We start from the raw sequence: 20,717 nt of genomic DNA, 5'->3' as shown, positions 1-20,717 counted from the left end.
ATCATCATCATCATCATCATCATCATCAGCCTGACTACACCCACTGCAGGGCAAAGGCCTCTCCCATGTCTCTCCAATTAACCCTGTCCTTTGCTAGTTGCCGCCACTGTATCCCCGCAAACTTCTTAATCTCATCCGCCCACCTAACTTTCTGCCGTCCCCTGCTACGTTTGCTTTCTCTTGGAATCCACTCCGTTACCCTTAAGGACTAGCGGTTATCTTGCCTTCGCAATACATGCCCTGCCCAAGCCCACTTCTTCCTCTTGATTTCAACTAGGATGTCATTAACTCGCGTTTGTTCCCTAACCCACTCCGCCCTCTTCCGATCTCTGAACGTTACACCTATCATTTTCCTTTCCATAGCTCGCTGCGTTGTTCTTAACTTAAGCTGAACCCTCTTTGTTAGCCTCCACGTTTCTGCCCCATAGGTGAGTACCGGTAGGATACAGCTGTTATATACTTTTCTCTTCAGGGATATTGGTAAGCTACCATTCATGACCTGAGAGAACCTGCCATACGCGCTCCACCCCATTCTTATTCTTCTAGTTATTTCCCTCTCATGATCCGGATCTGCGGTCACTACCTGCCCTAAGTAGACATATTCTCTTACTACTTCCAGCACCTCGCTACCAATTGCGAACTGCTGTTCCCTTGCAAGGCTATTGAACATTACTTTGGTTTTCTGCATGTTAATTCTCTCAACAGCAGTACAAGCACTGACCGTTGGTAGTGCTTTATGCACAGTGACATTTGAAATAATCGTCTAAGAAAATAAAATCTTCATGAATTGGTAAAACACATTCACCTCAATGCACTTGATATCGCCAACTTTGCCACAGTAAACAGATTTTCAGATGGCCGGACAATGTTTTGATTAAACACGAATTTAAAACTAATGGCAATAGACAGTTACAGTGTCGTTCTGGCAACCACATCCTTTTTTCTGGTCTATGCAAGCAACTTCCGCAACTTCCGCTGTCAACAGACTGACATAATGCATAGAGCAATTATCATTCTTGTAATCTTCGCGGTCTCAAGGGAGCATCCTGGAAATCGATATCAATGACGGTGCACCCGTTAAAGTTAACGGATGCCCAAAGTAGGCCATGTTGTGCCCACCGATGTATTAAATCATTCTACCGCCTGTCACTTTCGTCGGAATTTCGAACAGACCATCATGAACCTCTTGGGTACTTCTCGATAATGCACGCAGCACTCCCAGAATTAAAGTAATTAAGGAAAAAAAAAGTGCGACGCATGGTTCTCGATTTCCCGTGACACCCATGGACGTCGTGTATTCTGTTGTAAAGCAACCTGCGGGAAATCTTCTATTGAAAGTTACTGAATGCCATAAAACATCAATAGCCTGAAGCGCAAGGAAATCAAACCACCAGAAACGGAGTCAAAGTACGCAGAGTAGCCCCGGGCTCAAACCTCTTTCGCAGCAGCAGTATGAAAACAGACCCTTAGCTCATTTCCCTTCGTAGTAAAGCGTCGCTCCTTACTCTCTCATTCTCCACTTTCGTTCTACAAACGAAATATATCTTCCTTACTCTGCCAACAAAGTGAATTTGCGCGCGATGCATTAACAGGCACGGGAAGAAAAATTACAGCCCATTTATGGGGGATGTAAAAACTATGTAATTGCATAAAATGGACTCCGAAGTGCTTTTATGGCGACAAATGAGTTTTCCTATTATTTTGGTCGTCCTTTTGTGAACATTTTAGGCATGCTACACCTGCGCACTCAGCAAAAAGCGCATAACCTCGCTAAAGAAAGTAGCCTTTCTTTCTTAACAGCCGCTTGAGGTACCCGCCATCAATCGAGCGAGACGTCTTCGGGCTGAGAGGTATTGTTCGCGTACTTTTTTTTCACGCATTAATGAAAAAGCTCGCCAAGAATAGGATTCGCAGGGAGGGGAGGAGAGTCGTCGAGAAGAGTAACAGCTAAGAAAAAGGCAAAGAAAATTTAAAAAAGATAGCAAACAACAGATCCAAACCCATGGAAAGAAAAGAAAGCTATCTAAGTGCTGGAAATCGCGTGCTAGGCCAGAAAGTAAAAAAAAGAAGAAGAAAGTGCGACAATGTGGGTCAGGCAGAGCAACGAGTGTTCAGGACAAAGCATCGCGTGCGTCGGCGAATAGTCTCAGCTCGTATTGTGCCGGAAATTACGAGAAGAGAGGTGTAATTTTGAATGTGGTGATGCGCGGATTTTGGCTATTCGCAACTCGACTAGAACAAAATACTCCTGAAAAAAAAAAAATCATCTCGCGAAAGGAGTGGGGAAATCTATATGAAGCGGGTGTCTTTTATTGCCCAAGACATTTTGGAACTCCGTTAAAAAGCCCTGTAAGGTGTGTTCAGCAGATGTACTGAATTTCGCTGATTTGCTCTTGATCACCTATTTTTTTTATACATCGTTGTGATTCTCTCTACGAAGCCGTTTTACTGGCGTCCCCTTTTGACCATAGTCACTGGAAATTCAACGCGCGCTCAGCACACGCGCGGACGGCCGCGTGAACTCGTCGTACCGAAAGGCGACTCAAGCTGTTTTGGTCTAAAACGGTGAAAAACAAAAAAAAAACTTTTTAAGCACGAGTACGATCTCTAGGCTTAAAAGAAAGAGCGTTGGCCCTGTGGTCTGGATAGCAAAGGCTACATTCTTGTTAGGCGAGCGTCCGGTGGTGATCGGCTCTTTTCTATAACTCACGGCGGGCGAAGAAACCATTTTTTTTATGCATTGCCTGTAGGAGATTTCATTATGTAAAGCTCACGCTACTTGTATTGATTTCGTGCTTCCGAAGAAAATGCCTTTCAAAGAGACTATGGAACACCTGGCACTGATACGAGCTATCACACCTTGTTTTCATTAGAGAGAACTGCATTAGAAAAGCGTTTATGCATAGAGGTTTGTATTGCCTCAGAATAAAGATTTTGTGTTGCAAATAACTTCTCAACAAACAGGAACTATGTTTTGTTTAGAACCTGCCTTTTTCTTGAGCAACAAAAAAATGGTTGACGGTGTGAGGTGCCTCTTTTGGAAACTCCGTACAAAATCTCTTCCTGTCGCTGTATCGGTTTTTCGTGTTCACTAAGCTCACTAGGATTTAATCGATATGGTTACATAGGAGGTCAGAGAACCGGTGCGCTCAGGGTAACGGACTGGATGTCAAGAAAAGGAAAGCGTCGCAAGGAGCGGTAGAAACTCAGTTTGGTAGATGAGGTTCAGAAGCTTGCGAGTATAGGGTGGCCGCAGCTTGTCTAGCGCAGGTTTAATCGGCAATCATATGGAGATGCCTTCACTCTGCAGTGGTATAAGTGGTTGATGGTGATGATGATGATGCTGATGAAGAAAATACTGGGTGGGTAAAGCAAGGAAAACACAGGAGTGTAAGAAAGACGACGGACAAGCGCTTCTTCCAACTGTACGTTGTCTGTCGTCTTTTACACCCCTGTGTTTTCCGCGCTTTACGTTTACCGCGGATTACGAACTAGCCCGCACCCACACTTTACTACTGCGTAGGCAGACCACAAAAGTACCGCCAAAGGCAACAGGAGCTCTTACCATCAAGGATACGTATTATGACCAGACACCGGCAGACTACCGGTTACAGATTTTGCCACGCTAGTCAGCTCAACGTCATTAGTGACGTAACTTTCAACCGCATAGTACACGATTCACGAGCATGACTAATCCTTCTTCTTCGTAAAATATGGGTGCGCGATATCTCCGATGGAAACGCCGCAGGGAATTCTTTGAGGAAAACGGAAACAGGTGAGACTATAAGAGCAAGTACTCGCCAGGAGAGGTCGTTTCTTCGCCCTCTTTCGACCACGTCTGAAAGACGATGCAATGGGCTGAGCGGCGCGTTAGGCAAGTGATAAATGGAGAGAAGAGTCCGGCTTACCTGAAGAAGGCTGCGCGCGTAGCTATAGAGAAGACAGCGGAGGTGTGCGACGAGTTTCGTCGTGAAAAGAAGCAACTATAGCGGACGGTCTGCTCAGCCCCGCCAGACGGCCGAAGAAAAACGTCGCCGATCGATTAAGAGGCAAGCCCGAAAGGAAAATCTCGAAGGAGCGACTCGGACTCCCCGATATCATCGCCGGACAAGTGAGGCCCTTCAACTCTACGTTAACTCCTAAAGGGGAGAGAGGCTGGCTGTGTTCGCAAACTGCGCCGGAAGGAGTTCAAATATGGGTGACCGACCGCGACCGCGGCAGAGAAGCGCTTGTCTCCGCAAATGCGTCCATTGTTTATTCCAACAAGGAGCAAAGTTTTTAGTTGGAAAGTTGTGTACGCTTACAGGTATGATCTGTAGTGTTCAGTTTAAACAATTTTTGCATATGCGCCACTTTTAAGCCATCTACTTAAGCGCCTTTTCTCGACCCCCCTTTGGAACTCTTATGAAATCCTTAATCAACACGCCTGCGGGTACCGCCAAATATGGTACTAGTCAGGTCTCCAATGTTATCATGGTCTTGCAGAGCCCTCAATAGTGCTAAGAAAGTGCTGCATGCTCCTGCTTTCGTCTGCATTAAATGAGAAACAAGAATTAGTTACGAATTTTTATGGTCTGTCTTGTTATTTTGGCTAAAACTTGCATATGCATTAGTCCTTGCCAACTACGAGTTGTCACAATCATTAGTCCCTTAAACGACCGGCCATCGAACCCCCAAACATCACTTGCAAGGCGATCATCCACACAGTTAGTATTCGCACAGACTGAAGATCAATTCGTGTGGCACTTAGCTCCTTGCCACCCGACTATGCTACCTCTGCCCACTAACTGCTATCTCTGTTGTCAAAACATTGGTTCCGCACTGGACTCGATTTTTGCGGCAACGCCTGCTTCGGGCTCACCAAAAGCCGAGCTCGGTGCCATATCGCCAGGCAGGCGTGCTGGACCTCGATCTCTCGTGGAATATGTTGGCGCTGCAGAGCTACGGATAACTCTGCTTGTTTTGGTGCTAATATCTGAAGCCTCTTTCAAAAACTGGGGCATGACTGCAACTTGATATTCCTTTGCTATCTGATTGAAAAGCAGCGTTGCATAGAAAAGAAAGCAATAGCGCGGATAAATAGCATCCTACAAACTGACTCCTACTTCAGGAAATGACCTTCAAGCACTCTGTACGAGGCGTAATTGAGTGCGCCGATTTTTATTAGTTTCCGGCAACAACTTCGTTGCGCTAGTTCGTATTATTCTTTTCTTTTTTTCTGGGGTATAATTTACGCATCGGCTAGCGCGAAAGGCAACCGCATTTGTATTTGTGTTTCGAAGTCACTCTCGAGAGGCATAAAAGTTGTACCGGTCGGAGGAGAATTTTCGCGAACCCGTCTTATCTCTGCCCGAACGCCAGGTGCGCACACCGTGGCGTCAGTTTTAATAAAGTGCGTCATCTGTCTTCGCCGAGACAGCTGCGTTCCCGGAGCAGACACTATAGGGTGCTCTCGCACCAAGATGAACTACACTATAAGCTTAATATTAGAAATCGAAAAAAGTGGCTCGCGCGTTTCCACTGCAGCATAATGTGCAGCACAGGCTCTCAACACACACACGTCCATGCTACGCAGAAGTTAACCAGTATTAATTACGTCAGTGAAATTTCATAACGAAATGAATTGCTTCATGGTCTTGTGAAAATTTAAGGTATGAGCGGATTCATGGCCACCTCTCGGGACGGGTGGTGCTATTAAAATATGCGCTTCTTGAACTTTTTCTTTCTCAAAAAATTGCGATGAAGAATCGTCTTCCTGTTTAAGGTTCCTTGCACTATGGTTGAGCCGGAGGCTTTTCCCGCCTCCGGATAATATACTGGTCGAGGAGCAAGAATTTGTTTGGAGATGGCTCCGGACGACATCTTTCCTAAGTCCCGATATACTCAGTAAACTATGTCCGCAAGAGGTGAAGCCCGAGTGTAAATGGTGTAGAGACCCGGTGGAGTGTAAACGGTGTAGGGACACGGCGACATATGATCATATCCTGTGGGAATGCAAGAAAGAGCCGTCCCCTGCGGATCTTCCTTCTCTTGAGCCCTGGAATGCCGTGTTGGCCAGCTCAGATCCGGCCGCCCAGGTACGGGCTGTGGAGTGGGCCGCCCAGGTTGCCGTCAGTCGAGGACTGATAGCCATCTAGCACGGAACCATCTACGCGTGTTTTTGACGAAATAAAGTTTTTCCTCCTCCTTGCACAGCGGGAAGGTGGGGGGGGGGGGGGGGGGGGAATAACGTCCCACACTCCCCTTCAATTCCTGCCCTTAGAGGCAACAACAGCGAATGAAAAGGGATTGTGTTTTTCTGCAGGTGTAGCCAGAAATTTTGTCAAGGCAACCTCAATAGACCTTGTATTTTATAATTAAATATGCCATACTTTAAATGACTCACTTGTTCCTGTAGTGACAAAAATTTTCGTGATTCTCGCTTCTGCATTTTCAATATAAAATTAATTGGTGACGTACACATTTTCACTGGCCGTCCTGTTACCACCTATATGATTTTAGCAAGGCAAAAATAAAAAAATTGGCTGTGGCTTAGCTTGGTTAAGCCTGGTAATTGCGAAGCAACACGTGGTTCTGCTGCATCTTGAGCTCGTCGCTTGGAAAGCCGTTCTTCTCGTTCTTCTGTCTCCGTAGCTCGCTGATGCTTTCTCTTTGCAACCTGCCGAAGCGTATAGGCTGGAGGCGGCATCTCATGGGCTTGACGAGAAGAGCGCAGTCAGGCCGCGGCCGTGGCTATGCGCCGCGCAAGGCAACGACGTAAGATGGGCCCCCTTTTTAAGCAGATGGTATGACGTCACATAGCGCGCAGCGCCCCTGGTGAGAGGAGCGGGAGTCAGGCCACAGCCGTGGCTATGCGCCGCTCAAGGCGACGGTGTGAGATGGGGCCCCGCTTTTACACAGATGGTATGACGTCACATAGCGCGCAGCGCCCCTGGTGAGAGGAGCGGGAGTCAGGCCGTGGCTATGCGCCGCGCAAGGCGACGGTGTGAGATGGGGCCCCGTTTTTACACAGATGGTATGATGTCACATAGCGCGCAGCGCCCCTGGTGAGAGGAGCGGGAGTCAGGCCGAGGCAATCCGCCTCGCAAGGCGATGGCGTGACATGGGGCCTCGTTTTTACACAGATGGCATGACGTCACGCAGCGAGGTCACGCGAAAGGTCAAGCATGGCTATGCGGCCGCGGCACGGCACGGCACGGACTGAGGTGGTAGCGAAAGTAGTATTGTTTCGCAATAAAACTCCATTCATGCGTGGAGCAATGATAAAATGGTTGCGACACTTCTTGCGTGGTTCAGGACGTCAACGACGTGCTTAATAAAAATGAGGAGGTGTCGTTGAACCGCTGGGATGTGATTGGTCGATAGCTATATCTTTTCCAGCTCCGCTTATACAGATTTAAATTGTGTTTCTTAAACCTTTCAAGACAAAATCCTGGGATGAAGCCCATGTCTATAGTTCAAGCGTGTTGTCTGGATACTGTTGGAAACCAGTGCTAACGGTGAAACCAAGAAGTTTTTCTTTTGGTGTTGGTATAGCGATTTGTCGATAAGGGCACATCTAATGATATAGCGGCGTCTTCTCTGTCGATTGCACACGCAGAGTCAGCGAAGGAGTGAAACCACCCCCGGCCCATCAAGTGTCCGCGCCATCAGGCCTAACCACATCAAGGAACACTAAACGCACAGTCGGCGCCCACACCATGGGTTCAGCGGGAGTCCTGCTGGCGCTGTTCACTCTGGCGGCGGCCAGCATCCAGGGCCTGGTTCAGGCGCAGGGCACGTTCTCGTTCGAGTTCCCCGAGGAGGACGGCTGCCGCACGCCGTTCAACGAGCCAGGCAGCTGTCTCGAGTTGGCCCGATGCCCGGCGTTGCAGTCCGTCCGAGATTTCAATTTCCTGCGACGCTACATCTGCGGCTTTTCGCGTAACGTGCCGTTGCTCTGCTGCCCTGGAGGCGGGCAGCAGAGACCGCCCACTCGCCAACCGCCCACCCGGCAGCCACCCGTCCGACAGCCGCCCACCCGGCAGCCACCAACACGGCAGCCACCCATCAGGCAGCCCCCAACTCGGCAGCCACCCATCAGACAGCCACCTACCCAGGGCCCGCCCACCCGAGACAACTCTGACCTGTTCGAAGGACCCAGAATCGCAAACTACCCACGCTTCCTGCCATCTGGTAAGTAGGCAGAATAAGGGATACCTTAATGTTGTCTGCATCTCTCCAGGTCATACCTTGACCATTCCTTAGGTTTGCGTTTATGTTCAAGAAACGTATGATTCATGCCTGCATTAAGTCAATGACAGTCCTGTGTTGCCCTTGACGCAAACCATCGACGATTTTAGCTGAAGAATACAACTTCAGCCAAAGAACAAACCTGAGTTCTCTATGGTGGTTGTCCAACTTTAATGGACACGTCATAGAGCCAAACACTGGCCCGCCCGCACACTTAACTGCTAACTTTTGGCGAACACTCCAACGCCGCTTCTATTCACATAATGAAAGCTATACACTCTCAACAAGAAATTGTGACAAATACCTTAACTAACAGAGGAGGCAAAATAGTTTCGCGCCCTCTTCTCGTCAGAGCTAAACAGGTCAGTGTCACATGAATACAATGTCCTGGCGTGTGGCTTTCATACAACATGACCTTAGATACCTTTCTCTCGCTAGCAAGCCGGAAAAGAAATATTTCTAGTCATAATGCAGTAATGCATGAGTAGTGCATCGGAGCTTCGGAGAGAGCATGTCTATGACTTGACTTACCAGTTGTTGTTTTTTTTCCCTTTTCCGTGCCGTGCAGCGTGCGGCCTTACCAACGTCAGCGTCAGCCGCATCGTGGGAGGTCGCGAGTCGGAGCCCGGCGCATGGCCGTGGATGGTAGGTGCACTGCCTCGCCGTTATGTTTACACCACGGCCTGGAGGGGATGTCACACAGTTTGCTTAAGCGCTCAAACATTCAGGTGGGTCATACGGATAACCAGTGCGTGAAACATAGCCACAGGTAACATAGAGCAGCAATGAATTTCAGGAAGCTCGAGACAGAAGTGAACTCTTTTCATGTCGTGTAGCCTGCACCAGATTCTCGTAAGCGCTATCAGAAATCAACTTCCCGCTCTCAGTTCTCAAAGTGCCAGAGAAGAACAACGTTGAAGAGAGGGCAGGAAGATGAGATCCTTGACGACACAAGACAAAGTGAACAAGGGGGACAAGTGAACCCCTCAACCCTTGTTGCCTTCATTTTATGCTGAAAAGAGCATAGTTTCGGTCAGTGTTTCGAAGCATCCCTGCATGGCTTTTCTTGGTTCGATGGTGCCACACGTCAACGCCAATAAATACCCGAAGCAGCATTCGTAACTTGCCCAATATTTCAAATAGATGGTTTAATCCTTTGCAAGACTCGCCTTTGCCAATGCATTTAAACTAAGGGGCCGACTACCTGTGCTGCTTGTTACTCAGACGTAATTAAGTGTATCCCCTCAGGGTTAAGTTCTGTTCAACAAAACGGTACAGTTGCCATTGACTGCACTCGTGGACTTACATGACTTGATGGAGTACAGCTGATTTAAGTGGCGATTATTTCCTTGTTATAAAAAGGCTGTTGCAATCTCTTTTCACCTGCAGGCGGCCATTTACATCAACAGTGGCGGTGTCAACAGCGCCGCCTGTGGTGGCGCTCTGGTTACTGACCGGCACGTGGTGACTGCCGCCCACTGCGTCGTCGTTGGGCATCGAGCGACCAAGTATGTTCACAGTTAAGCGTGTCTCTGATGACCTCAGTGGCAGCGGGCGATAATCCATTGCTTTCGCTCTATTGCAAGCGGTCCCACTGCACACCGATGTGCACCACCGCATTGTCGGTTGCCTACACATATTTGCCCTGGGTGCGGCATACCAGACAGAGGTACCACCTGGTTCCCGATATTTTGGCAGCCCTTTAATTTCTCTGACTGCTGACCTAACGCCACTCCCTAGAAGCGAGACATGTGTCAGCTGCACATCATTCAGATAATGCGAGCTCAGGAGCCATAAAGTGAACTTTTCGCTAACGTACCCATGGTCGTCACTGGAAAGAACCGCCGCCAGCATCCCAGATTTTTTTGTTGTTGTTGTCTCTCTGAGGGTTATAAGTTTATAAGAATAAGTTTATAAGAATAGTTTGCCGAGATTAAGGCACAAGTAGGTGCGTTGAAATAATCGTAGCGAAAGTATGCCGAGACTTTGTTTCATTACGCACCGAGGCGAGTCACAAATCCCGGATTCTATCTTGCGAAGGGAAACAATATGCAAATGTTGGAGTAGAGCGAGATGCCTAACAACCAAGGCAGGAGGCGGCTTACCTGTTTTGCAGTTAGAAACAAAGTCAAAATAGCCTCTTAGGTATGAACGCCTTACGCTCTCTGGGAAATGATGGAGAGTTTATAAACGAAGCTCAACGCAAGGAAAGCACATGGATGAAGGCAAATACTGCCCCCCCCCCCCCCCACTACCCTAATCCCACCTTCCTTAACCTTACCTTACCAGAAGTACACGAATGAGACATTGGGCTACTTTGGCGGTGCTTATCTGTCAGCCCAGCTTACCCTTAACACAATTATTGCTGCGAAAGAACACAACATCCCTACAACATTGCAGGCTTCTCACTGTTGGTTGGTTTTTGAGGAAACGAAATGGCGAAGCATCCGTCGCACATAATTCGGCGGACATCATAACCACGCCGTAAGGGAAGGCAGGAAGGTGGGAGTGAAAGAAGAAAGAGAGAAAGAGGTGCCGTAGTGAAGGTCTCCGGAATAATTTCGACCACCTGGGGATCTTTAACGTCAATACGACGTACGGCAGACAGACATATGACTTTATGGATGTATGTCTAGAAGAAAAAGTTCGTTAGGGGAGACTCACGCAAAAAGGTTGAGTCGCGTATAAAACAATGTCACCTATGCGATGTAAATATATGCCATAATTCTTGCTGAAATAACTTTTTTTGCGTTGCTAGAAAGCGAGAGTTTACGTGAAATATTTCTCCATTCCTGTAAACTTCGACTTAGAAAAGTTTGTACTGTATAAGCGGCCAGCAATTATAAGTATATTTTAGGGACGCCGGTGAGCTTGAGGAGCAATTTAGATGACTTACTCTTACGATGGTTGAGAGTTGCCGCACAGAAACACCACTGCCACCACAATGGGCTAACTGACCCAACGAATCCCTGCCAGTGGCATCCGACCTTGCTTATAAAATTAAAAGAGTGGATATATGTTGAGGTTCATTGGCCAAAAACCAGTGGAGGCAACAAAAGCCGGACTTTTCGCCTGCCACGGGGCCGAAGAAGTAACAGTAACATCCATGGCCCACATCGTCCAATTAATCACGTAATCACCTATCGCGTAAAGCTTATGGGCCAGGCCCACTTGGATCCGTATTTGCAACGACTCTTTTCGTGATTCAGTCATTCGCTTCCTTGCCATTGGCCACTCGCGTCTTCGATGTACCGGAACCGGCGAATAACGTTGCTGGCATAGCTGTGAGTCATGAAGTCACAACCTGCAGCTACAAACAGTAACAATGAAAAAATTAATTGCGAACAGAATTGTTAAAAAATACGGTCCTTAGATTGCCGCGCGCTGGCCGCCCACCTTAGCGGGCACGTGGGCCAATCACGTGGTACATCACATGGTGTGCCACGTGACGCCGCACTTCCGGAGATTCAAATTTCGCGCACTCCCGGCCCGACCACGCCCACCATTGGTCACATGTTTGGCTCTAATTAATTAACTAACAATCCGATCAGCACCAAAAACATTTTCATTGGGGCACTAGGCGGACGCGAGGATTTAGGTCACAAAGATTACGACCTTTGAAATAGTTGTGTTCTTTCGCAATAACAATTGTGTTAAGGGTCAGCTGGGATGGTGGATTAGCACAGCCAAGGTCGCGAAATGTCCCATTCGTGTAGTTCTGGTAAGGGGAGGTAAGGGTAAGGGAGGTGGGGTTGAAAAGAGGGGGGGGGGCAGGATTTGCTTTTGTCCGTGTCCTTTCCTTGCGTCGAGCTTCGTTTATAAACTAAAGAATTCAGCCAATGTAATGCTAAGAAAGCTTTGCTGAACTGCGTCCTGACGAGACCCGGTGATTGTCGTGCAGCCTGCCGGCATCGTCGTTCACTGTGCGCCTGGGAGACCACAACCTGGTGCGTAGCGACGACAACGTCATGCCCGTCGACGTGCCCGTCGTCAAGGTGGAAAGGCACGCGGATTTCGTGGCGCGCACCTTCAAGAACGATGTGGCCGTGCTCACCATGGAGCGCCCAGTGACGTTCAACAAGTTCGTGCGGCCCGTGTGCCTGCCGTACGGCGACGACTTCAAGACGCGGGACCTCAACGGCTACCACGCCTTTGTCACCGGCTGGGGAACCACGGCGTTCAGTAAGACTTATTCTCGCCTTAACAAGTGCAAAAGCGAGCCTTTTATCTTTTTTATGGGCCTCTGTATTTACATAAAGAAATGGTATGCAGGGGAAGTTTAGGCATAGTCAAACCCGACTAAGGTATGTCCTGCATTACAAAATAAAAAATACCGTTGGCTGGTGATGCTTGCTGAAAGTGACTGCTCCGAAATCATTGAAAAAGTCTTGTTAGAAAGCAATACCGGAACGAAACCGCACAACGCACATGAATGAAAAATTGATAGGGGCTTAACGTAGTTAAGCCGAGTATACCTGCGAAAGCAGGTGTTCATTCTTCAATTGGAGGGGGCACTTAAACTCCGCCGTAGGGGCGTGGCATGATATCTTTAGTGGGTATGTATGCTCATGTAAGCTGAATTGGTAATTCCTAGTTAAGATTCATAGATGGCGGCGAGTCCTCATATACCACTACCAGCGCAGTGGCGCAGTAGCGCAGCGGTTAAGCGCCGCGCCACTGCACTGGCAGGTGGCTGTTTGTATCCCAGCCACCCGTCGGGATTTTGCTACCCATGTTACTCTTCCCGAGCAACCTCCCGTGCAGATGGCACGACGCTCGTCCGAACTTACCCGAGCTTACCCGAGTTGCTACCCGAGCTTACCCAAGTAACGTGTGTAAGCTCGGGTAGTAACTCGGGTTGCTACAACGGCCATCTATTGGAGCGCAGCTAAAGCGGTTGCTAGGCAACGGCGATTCAAGGTCGTTTGGTAGCCGCACCGCCCCGAGCATACGCGACGAGCCGAGCTGGGCTCCAGTAGTGTTGCTTTCGCAACAATAACTGAATTGGAAGTTCTTAAGCACTTCAAAGGCTTAAAACCGGTGTTGGTTAATGCTGCTGCGCAGTTGTCGGGCACTTAAAGATGTGCATTTGTCAATGTACAAGTGTAAATTTTATCTGACATTGGGTATATTTCTTTTAAGGAAGTAAAATGTCTAGTAGTCTGCTGGACACACTTGGTATTTCCTGGGCTAGCTTCATTAATACGAAATTGTTCGGGCACTATGAGCTCGATAGTAAAGCTGAGCCTGCATCCATGTTAAACAGTCATTTTCGTCGGTTCTGCTGCGTCGTTATCTTGTACTGTCCCTAATCATGACGGTGCTTTAGGTAAGGACATATAGGAAAAGAATATGAATGTAATATCATACGAATAGAAGCGACATTTTTCGTCATACGGGTCTTTGCTAATACATTATTATATTATTATCAGGTGGCAGTAAACTAATTAATACTCGCGAGAGGTTGCTCGGGGAGAGCAACCTCGGTCCCAAAAGACCCCACGGCGGCTGTGTTTGAAACAGCCACCTGCCTGGGCAGGGGCGCACCGCTTAACCGCTGCACCACTGCGCCAGTAATGCTAAGAGGAATGTCCGCATCTGTGAAAGTAAGAGAGAGAATGACCAGTTTCGCATATATTCGCACGTATTCAGAACCTAGTCGACAGGGAAGGGGTACTTGCGTGGGAGGGATCACTAATGGTTTCGCATTGTACTCTTAAGGGTAGGTTAAGCGTCATCTGGTGGTGAAATAATGAACAGCATCCGTGCCTGCGAAGTGATACGACAAGGGACCCATTTACATTAGAGCGTCATACCGATCAGGCGGAGTTTAAGCGTCCCCTGAAGTTTTCGTGCCGGGAAGCCCATCCATATTATGGATAATATGAGCCTGGAGTTATGGTTCAATAAAAAGTGAGCATGTGGAACCGCACCTTTAACAGGTTTGCAAGAAGGGGCATTTCTTCTGGCACTGACTGCTCATCTTCCTTTCTTTATTTTTTGGTCGTTAACGAGTTCGTATTGTTGCACGCGCAGACGGTGAGTCTAGTGACGTGCTCAAGGAGGCACAGATCAAGATCTGGGACGAGGACACCTGCAAGAAGGCGTTTGTGAAGGAGGTACCCATCTCCAGCGTCTACCTGTGCGCAGGCGACGGCAACGGACGCCAGGACTCATGTCAGGTAAGCCTCAACTGAAAAAAAAAGAAAAAAGTTTTTTTTTGTGGTCATTTTGAAAGTGCACATACAGCGCATATATTTTTCTGTTCGGTCAGTGTTGGTTCTGTCTTTCCTGTCTTTCACTAAGTCCTAAGTGTAACCTGCCCGCGCACAGCTTGTTCGTGGCAGTGCATAGTAATCGATACTGATGCCCTCGCACATTGCAGCAACTAATACATAGTGGCACAGCTTTAAATGTGTATAGGATCAAAACGTTGTGCTCTTCGCTTTTTACTAACACAAATTTGTCAGCCGAGGCCCCTGCTGCCTCAGAGAACTGATTTTATGATAACGCTAGCTCGCAGGAGATAAAAGTATGAAGTTTGGTTTGGTTTGGTTTTTTTTTTCGGGTTTAACTTTCCAAAGTGACTCATACTATGAGGCACTCCATAGTGGAGAGCTCCGGATGATTTCGATCACCTGGGTTTTTCAAACGTGCACTTACGTCGCCCAGTACACAGACCTCTAACATTTCTACTCCATCGCAATGGGATCACCGCGGCCGGTATCGAACCCGCGTCTCTCGGGTCAGCAGGAAAACAATATAACCACAAAGCCACCGCGGCGGTTTTAAATAGTAAGTGGCTGTAGGAAGGATGAGGAGAAACGTGTGGAGAATAACCATCACTTGGCATCAACCGGTCCTATATCACTACCGCGAGCATTTAGTAGAGGGAGAGTACTAAAGATAAGAGGTAGAAGGATGAAATGATCGAAGCATGCCACCGTGTGTGCATGACAGAGCGACGGTGCTGACTTCGAACCTCCAAAGGTCCAAGCCCGTCTGAAGCGTGCGACTTTCGAATTGCAGTGCATTGTCAGAGACCTGGTCAACTCTGTAGTAGTCGCAAACCTTTTGGAACAGTCTAGTGTGATCTGACACCGAAAAAAGTAATTTTGCAGTTGTTCTCAGTGTCCCTATTGCTCCTTTTCTTTTTCTTTTTGCTCGCCAACCACATTGAAGGTGTCATGCATTTTCAGGAAAGTTCCAGGGGGTCCACTCTGGCCACTTGTGCCACGCTCACGCTTGAGAACGTAACTGAGCCATGCTTCGTGATCCCTGCAGGCTGCAGACGTTATGATGACCGTCACCGCCACACCTGTAGATGCGTCCACATTGCTATAGAGACTTCCACTTTTCTCTGCCAACTAATTAGTCTGACGTCGGTGTATGAACAAAAGTAATTAACGCACTGATTTATCGGGTTAAGATAACATTATTCTGAAACTTCGTTAAAACATTAAGTAGGGCTGGTTGGTAATCGCTTGCTGCAATCATTTTTTACAGGTTTAAAAACAAAGACAGTACATCTAGACAACACACCAGAGACACGAGCGGATGTCCCTTGTGTGTTATCTATATGTACTGTCTGCGTTTTTTAAACTGTCGAGATAATGATTCCAGCAAGAGTATGCCAGTGATGTTTCCAACGCTGAGAGCGCACGCTACACCATATACACAGAGTTTTGCAGTGAATACACTGTTCTGACAGTGTTATAGGCCGATTGCGTCGGAGTATTTAACGCAATGTGACATGTGGCGGGTACTGGAGTTGGATGCATAGCACAAAAATCCTTAAAGAGATGCGAATATTAACTCCAATCAATAATTGTTCTGGGTGAAATATGATTCTCAGGCTGTAGCTGGTTATGCCGACGCTTCTCTGATAGCAGATACGTATGTAACGCTGAGAAAATTGGATTTCAGAATCCCCCCGGCAGTCAATTCAAACTCGTGGCGTCGTTACCGAAAAGAGCGGATTGCCACCCTCTTGAACTGAATAGAAGTGTAGCGTAGCCTCTTGGATCCGAGCATAAAAAACTTCGTCACGAAAGCATTTCACTGCGAAACTGTCCACTGATGGCGACATCGGCATTTCGCTTTCTGGTCTTTTGTAGCTTATAAGATTAGGCTCCTTTACCGGAGAGAGCGGCCTCTCACCATACCACCCTATCGATACAGGCTAAACTTTTCCTGCGCGTCTTTTAAACAGGAATAAATGACGAACGATTTAGCGTCATTAGGTGAAATGCGAATTAGATGCGCCAGCAGCGGTTTTATTTCGGTTTCAGTTTCGGTTCGAATCTTCTTTTCAAGGTTCTCTACTTTGCGTTGATAGAGAGCTGGGGGTCTTCACAGCACTGCTGTCGCCGTGGTGGAGAGGTTGAGCGATACGCCACTGCCGTGCGATGGCAGGTGCTGCGACCGCATGGCCTTGTGAGACAGAGGTTGCTATTCCTGGCTGGCCTCTAACAACCAATCAATAATTGGACTGCCACCTGCCGTAGTGAGCAGTTTTCTCACAATCCGGCGGGCAGATTGTGATGACGTCACAAGGTCACGTTACATATGTGGCTCACGCGCCACCTAGGCCGGCCACCTAGGGCAGGTTGCCCACAGTCCAGTAGGCACACAGGCGGCCCACATAGATAATTACTAGACGGCTGAGTGGAAGATCTGGTACTACCGCACTAAAATGAAGTACCAAATGACCCTTGTAGAATGACTGCAAAACCAGATGCGCTGGGTTGTAAAGATACCGGTATACGGTGTCCATCTAGGTTTCCTTTTTGTATATTAAGAGCGACTCATTTTAAATTTGCAATAGCGAGCAAGCGCTTTATCTTTCGGAAGCAGTAGCGAAAATGAAGGGACTACCACCGCCGCAGAATCTGTGAAATCGTTGCAACCGTGCCCTTGTAAACGTCCAGGCAAGAACATGTAGGCGTCCTGAAATCAGGCTTCATCGTTTGCACGTAGGTTTCATCGTTTTCCTCCAGAACTGCAATATACTCATTGCGGGAAGTTACGCCTCTGTCGCAATAAGGCAATACTGAAAATAAAGTCTCCGCGAGCTATATAAAAGGCGTACCCGAATATTTAGCGAGTGTTAAGAGTCTCTGCTGATAATCAGCGAAGAAATGCCGGCCGCACTGCGCTGCGCGCAAACTGAGGTGCATCGGATGCGTATAGTCTGATACAACCTAAGAACGCAGCGGCTTTTTGCCGTCAAGAGACCCCCTTTCAAACAATGGCGTCGGCTGATTCTTATGACCCTGGTAGCGTGACAATGCAGGGAGCGGAGCCACAATTGAGAAAGTGGTCTATCCGCGACCACGGAGGGAGGGGACTATGCCTTTTCATCCACCACACCCTGCTTTGTCACACTAGCAGGGTCACGAGAATCGGCTGATGCAATTGTCTGGAAGGGTATCCTTTGAAGGGAAAAAACCACTGCTCTTTTAAGTTGTATCAGACTATAAAGTGCTGGACATTTGCAACACAATCTTGGACAAAGAAGATAAGGTTCTGTCCACTGACCAAGATTCCACAAAATAAATTGTTTTCATCCTGGGGACAAGTATTCTGGTCGGAACTTTGGTGGTGAGCCGACTGAGGTTTCCACCCTGCCCTTTTGCAAATTTGTGCGTCGAGAGAATCTTTTTTTCCCGTACCCTGCTTGACATTTGTGCACTACAACCGATGTCTTTCTGCGGCTTGCAGGGTGATTCGGGAGGTCCGCTGGTGCTTCCAGACGAAGGCCGCTTCTTCCTCATCGGTGTCGTATCATTCGGAAAGCGCTGCGCTACGCCGGGCTACCCCGGAGTCTACACGCGGCTCACCGAGTTTCTGCCGTGGCTCAGCGAGAGACTTCAGTAGGACACGTCTGTTCACAGAGGACGAGGATCCACCACGTTTCGGGATCGCTTTCTTGGCAGAGCAAGAAGGCTATACGTGTCTGCTTGTGTGAGCTCTTCTGTGGTACACGCGAGAGGACGAACTCTACGCGAGATCACGTCGACTATGTCCCCTCCACTGTGCCTACGGGCTTCCATTCGGAAGAGTCGAGAGACCTGTGATTATGCCCAAGTTCCCACTTATCAGGGGCTACGACGTTCGAGAGCCAAGCTTCAAAAACCGCGGAAACGAAAGTGTTATTGTTCCTTTAAATTTTAGCAGGGACAAAGCTCACAGCCTGATTGCTATTGTTCTCTTCTGCTTAAGCAGCAGTGCCGGGTATATGAATGGTGTGTTCCCTATGCAGAGACGCTGTAGCAGGCAGCCTTGCTCAGTGTTAGCCGACTCGCTGACTTCATAATTTTCCGGCAAGCTCTCATCAAAATTCTACAGACGTGCCTGCGTGTTGGCTAGTCGATTACGTGGTAGTAAGCATCGTTTACCGTCACTTTAAGTGAACTGCTCTTAATGGGGAGGCAAAGCGAAGGTAGAATGCATCATTTATCGCGACACTATTCCTGGCACACTCAAACCCGGGAACTGGAGAGACGTGTCAGTAAACGGCACAGTTTTTGTCCTGCGCAAATACTCGAACGCTTATGGGCCCCCATTAGTACAGGGCTATGTTTTCAATCAACGAATAAGGCAAGTTAGTCCGTATTTTTCTTCACTCATATTTATCTGCTGTTTCGGTAAGATGACACAAAGTAGACAGCTTGACCACAGGGCATCGGTCTGCGAAAATGTGAACCACTCAGAAAGAATGTCACAAGCGGCCAGAGAATTCATCACAGCTGTCGTGTTAGTGGCAAGAATTATGGAAATGCAGTAATTCACTCTCATTTCGGCATCCTTGCGCTGATTTACTTAAGCCTGGTAAATGTGCAACAGTTCAATGAGAAGATTCTGTTGTCCGCGTGTGCTGCTTGATCACGCTTCCATTGTGGACCGTAGTGATATGACAAGAGTCCGTTGCTTAGTAATACTTCTCATTTAGTTCTCGTTGTTGCTGATGGTGTTGCGTAAAAATATATACAGGAAAAAAAAACAAGCAATGTACAAACAGGTGACAAACAAAATATTCCACATTAAAACAAAAAATATTTATATTCTATGCTACGTCACATTTTCATTGTTGTGCTGATTTGTTACTAATCGCATAAGCTTATTGCAACAAGCTGGACATATGTATGAACATTTGCAGTTTTTCGCTTTAGTGTTTTGCCCATATGTATTGAAACCAACGGAGGAATCGCGGAACGTTCGGCATTCCCCCGTGTTTCCGACGTGCCATAACGTAGTCGCGTATTAGCAAACAGGCATCGAACCACAAGCAGGCATTGCCTACGCGCACAAAATTATGGCGACCAGCATGATGAGCAAGCGCGATGGAAAGAATTTCTAGCCTACTACAATGGTTTGTCATTGAATATAGCTGTGCACTGCCTTGGCACTTCAGCTGCACTGGCAGCTATGTTGTACCAGCAACATTAGCAGAGTGCTTTAAGGCTTGGCAGTGCACGTGCGTCAAACTGAACATTGGGCATTTGCTTAGACCTGCACATATCAAGCGCTGAAAATGCTAGAAAATTTTGATGAAGCGCGCTGATAGATGCCGCTTTGGAGGAGGGCACAGGTCTTGGAAAAGAAGTAAAATAATAATGAAAGACAAGTGCGCCAGAACAGCGGACGTAAGGAGCCAGCACAGCTAATGATTCGCCCAGGCGCCTTGGCATTGTATGGACTTCATTTCGAGAGTAAAAAGGTGGAAATTCGATGCTGACAGACGCCACGTAAACTTCCCACAGGGAGGACCTTCTTACCAGAACATCGTAAAAACATCGTTTCAGCAACAATTCTTAATATACTAAGAGGTCACAGCGAGACTAAAGGGCGTGGCAAAGAAAAACCACTATAAAAATGTTCAACTCTGCCAAAACCGGTTGTGAATACAATTGTTTCAATGTTGTCTTCGTCAACCTATTAGCATTATTTTTTTTTTTGAGCGCTGCTGAATACATGACTGTCAGAAAAAATTAATAAAGTGTAATGCCACCTGGTCTGCTATGTTGTGTTTCATTTAGTGTAAGAGCTGCAATACATAATAATGATGAGTACACTCGTGAGCGTACTCAGGATGTCTCATACCTCTGCTCTATAGAGTCCTTCTCTCAAAATGCTTGGAATGGCTGACTAAGGGCGTCTTAATAGGAGTATAGTTTCGATATATGCGCCCTGTGACAGCCAAGAAAGGAATACATAATACAGAAATCTCTAGCATGCAATCAAACCAGTGAGGCCCGGGACACCTCGTTCGGGAAGATGTGAATTTAAAAGGGAAGCGGAGGGTGCAGTTGCTCTTCGGTCGAAGCGAGAAATTTTTCAAAGGAAAATTATGCTGAACACACTTTTCAAGAAAAGCATCACTGAAATTGGACAGCGCTCCCAACCAGCCCTCTCACGACTGTTTCATTAATTTGTCCCCGTTTTCGGACTTCCTCTGAGCCACCACACAAGAATAATTCAAC

General features: G+C 47.6%; 1 protein-coding gene across 2 annotated transcripts in view; it reads left to right on the top strand.

Annotated features, from left to right (window-relative positions):
- LOC149339799 (proclotting enzyme-like) overlaps positions 1-20,249 on the top strand; it is a 35,793-nt gene extending 15,544 nt beyond the window's left edge. Inside the window, exons 1-7 of one of the 2 annotated variants that reach the window (XM_089548466.1) lie at positions 4,088-4,111; positions 7,601-8,175; positions 8,801-8,877; positions 9,622-9,740; positions 12,134-12,414; positions 14,269-14,414; positions 17,956-20,249. In XM_089548466.1, the coding sequence (XP_089404592.1) occupies positions 7,701-8,175; positions 8,801-8,877; positions 9,622-9,740; positions 12,134-12,414; positions 14,269-14,414; positions 17,956-18,111 (1,254 nt within the window). In that variant the 5' untranslated portion in view covers positions 4,088-4,111; positions 7,601-7,700 and the 3' untranslated portion in view covers positions 18,112-20,249. Of the gene's footprint in view, positions 1-4,087; positions 4,112-7,600; positions 8,176-8,800; positions 8,878-9,621; positions 9,741-12,133; positions 12,415-14,268; positions 14,415-17,955 lie in introns of those variants that run through there. The other variant, XM_089548465.1, reaches the window with a different exon arrangement.
- Positions 20,250-20,717: the final 468 nt, after the last annotated feature.

Source organism: Amblyomma mixtum, chromosome 6, assembly GCF_055824585.1.
Source record: "Amblyomma mixtum isolate Tamu chromosome 6, ASM5582458v1, whole genome shotgun sequence".
NCBI lineage: Eukaryota > Metazoa > Arthropoda > Arachnida > Ixodida > Ixodidae > Amblyomma > Amblyomma mixtum.
Note: the sequence above shows the minus strand (reverse complement) of the source record. Positions and strands in the feature narration are given on the sequence as shown.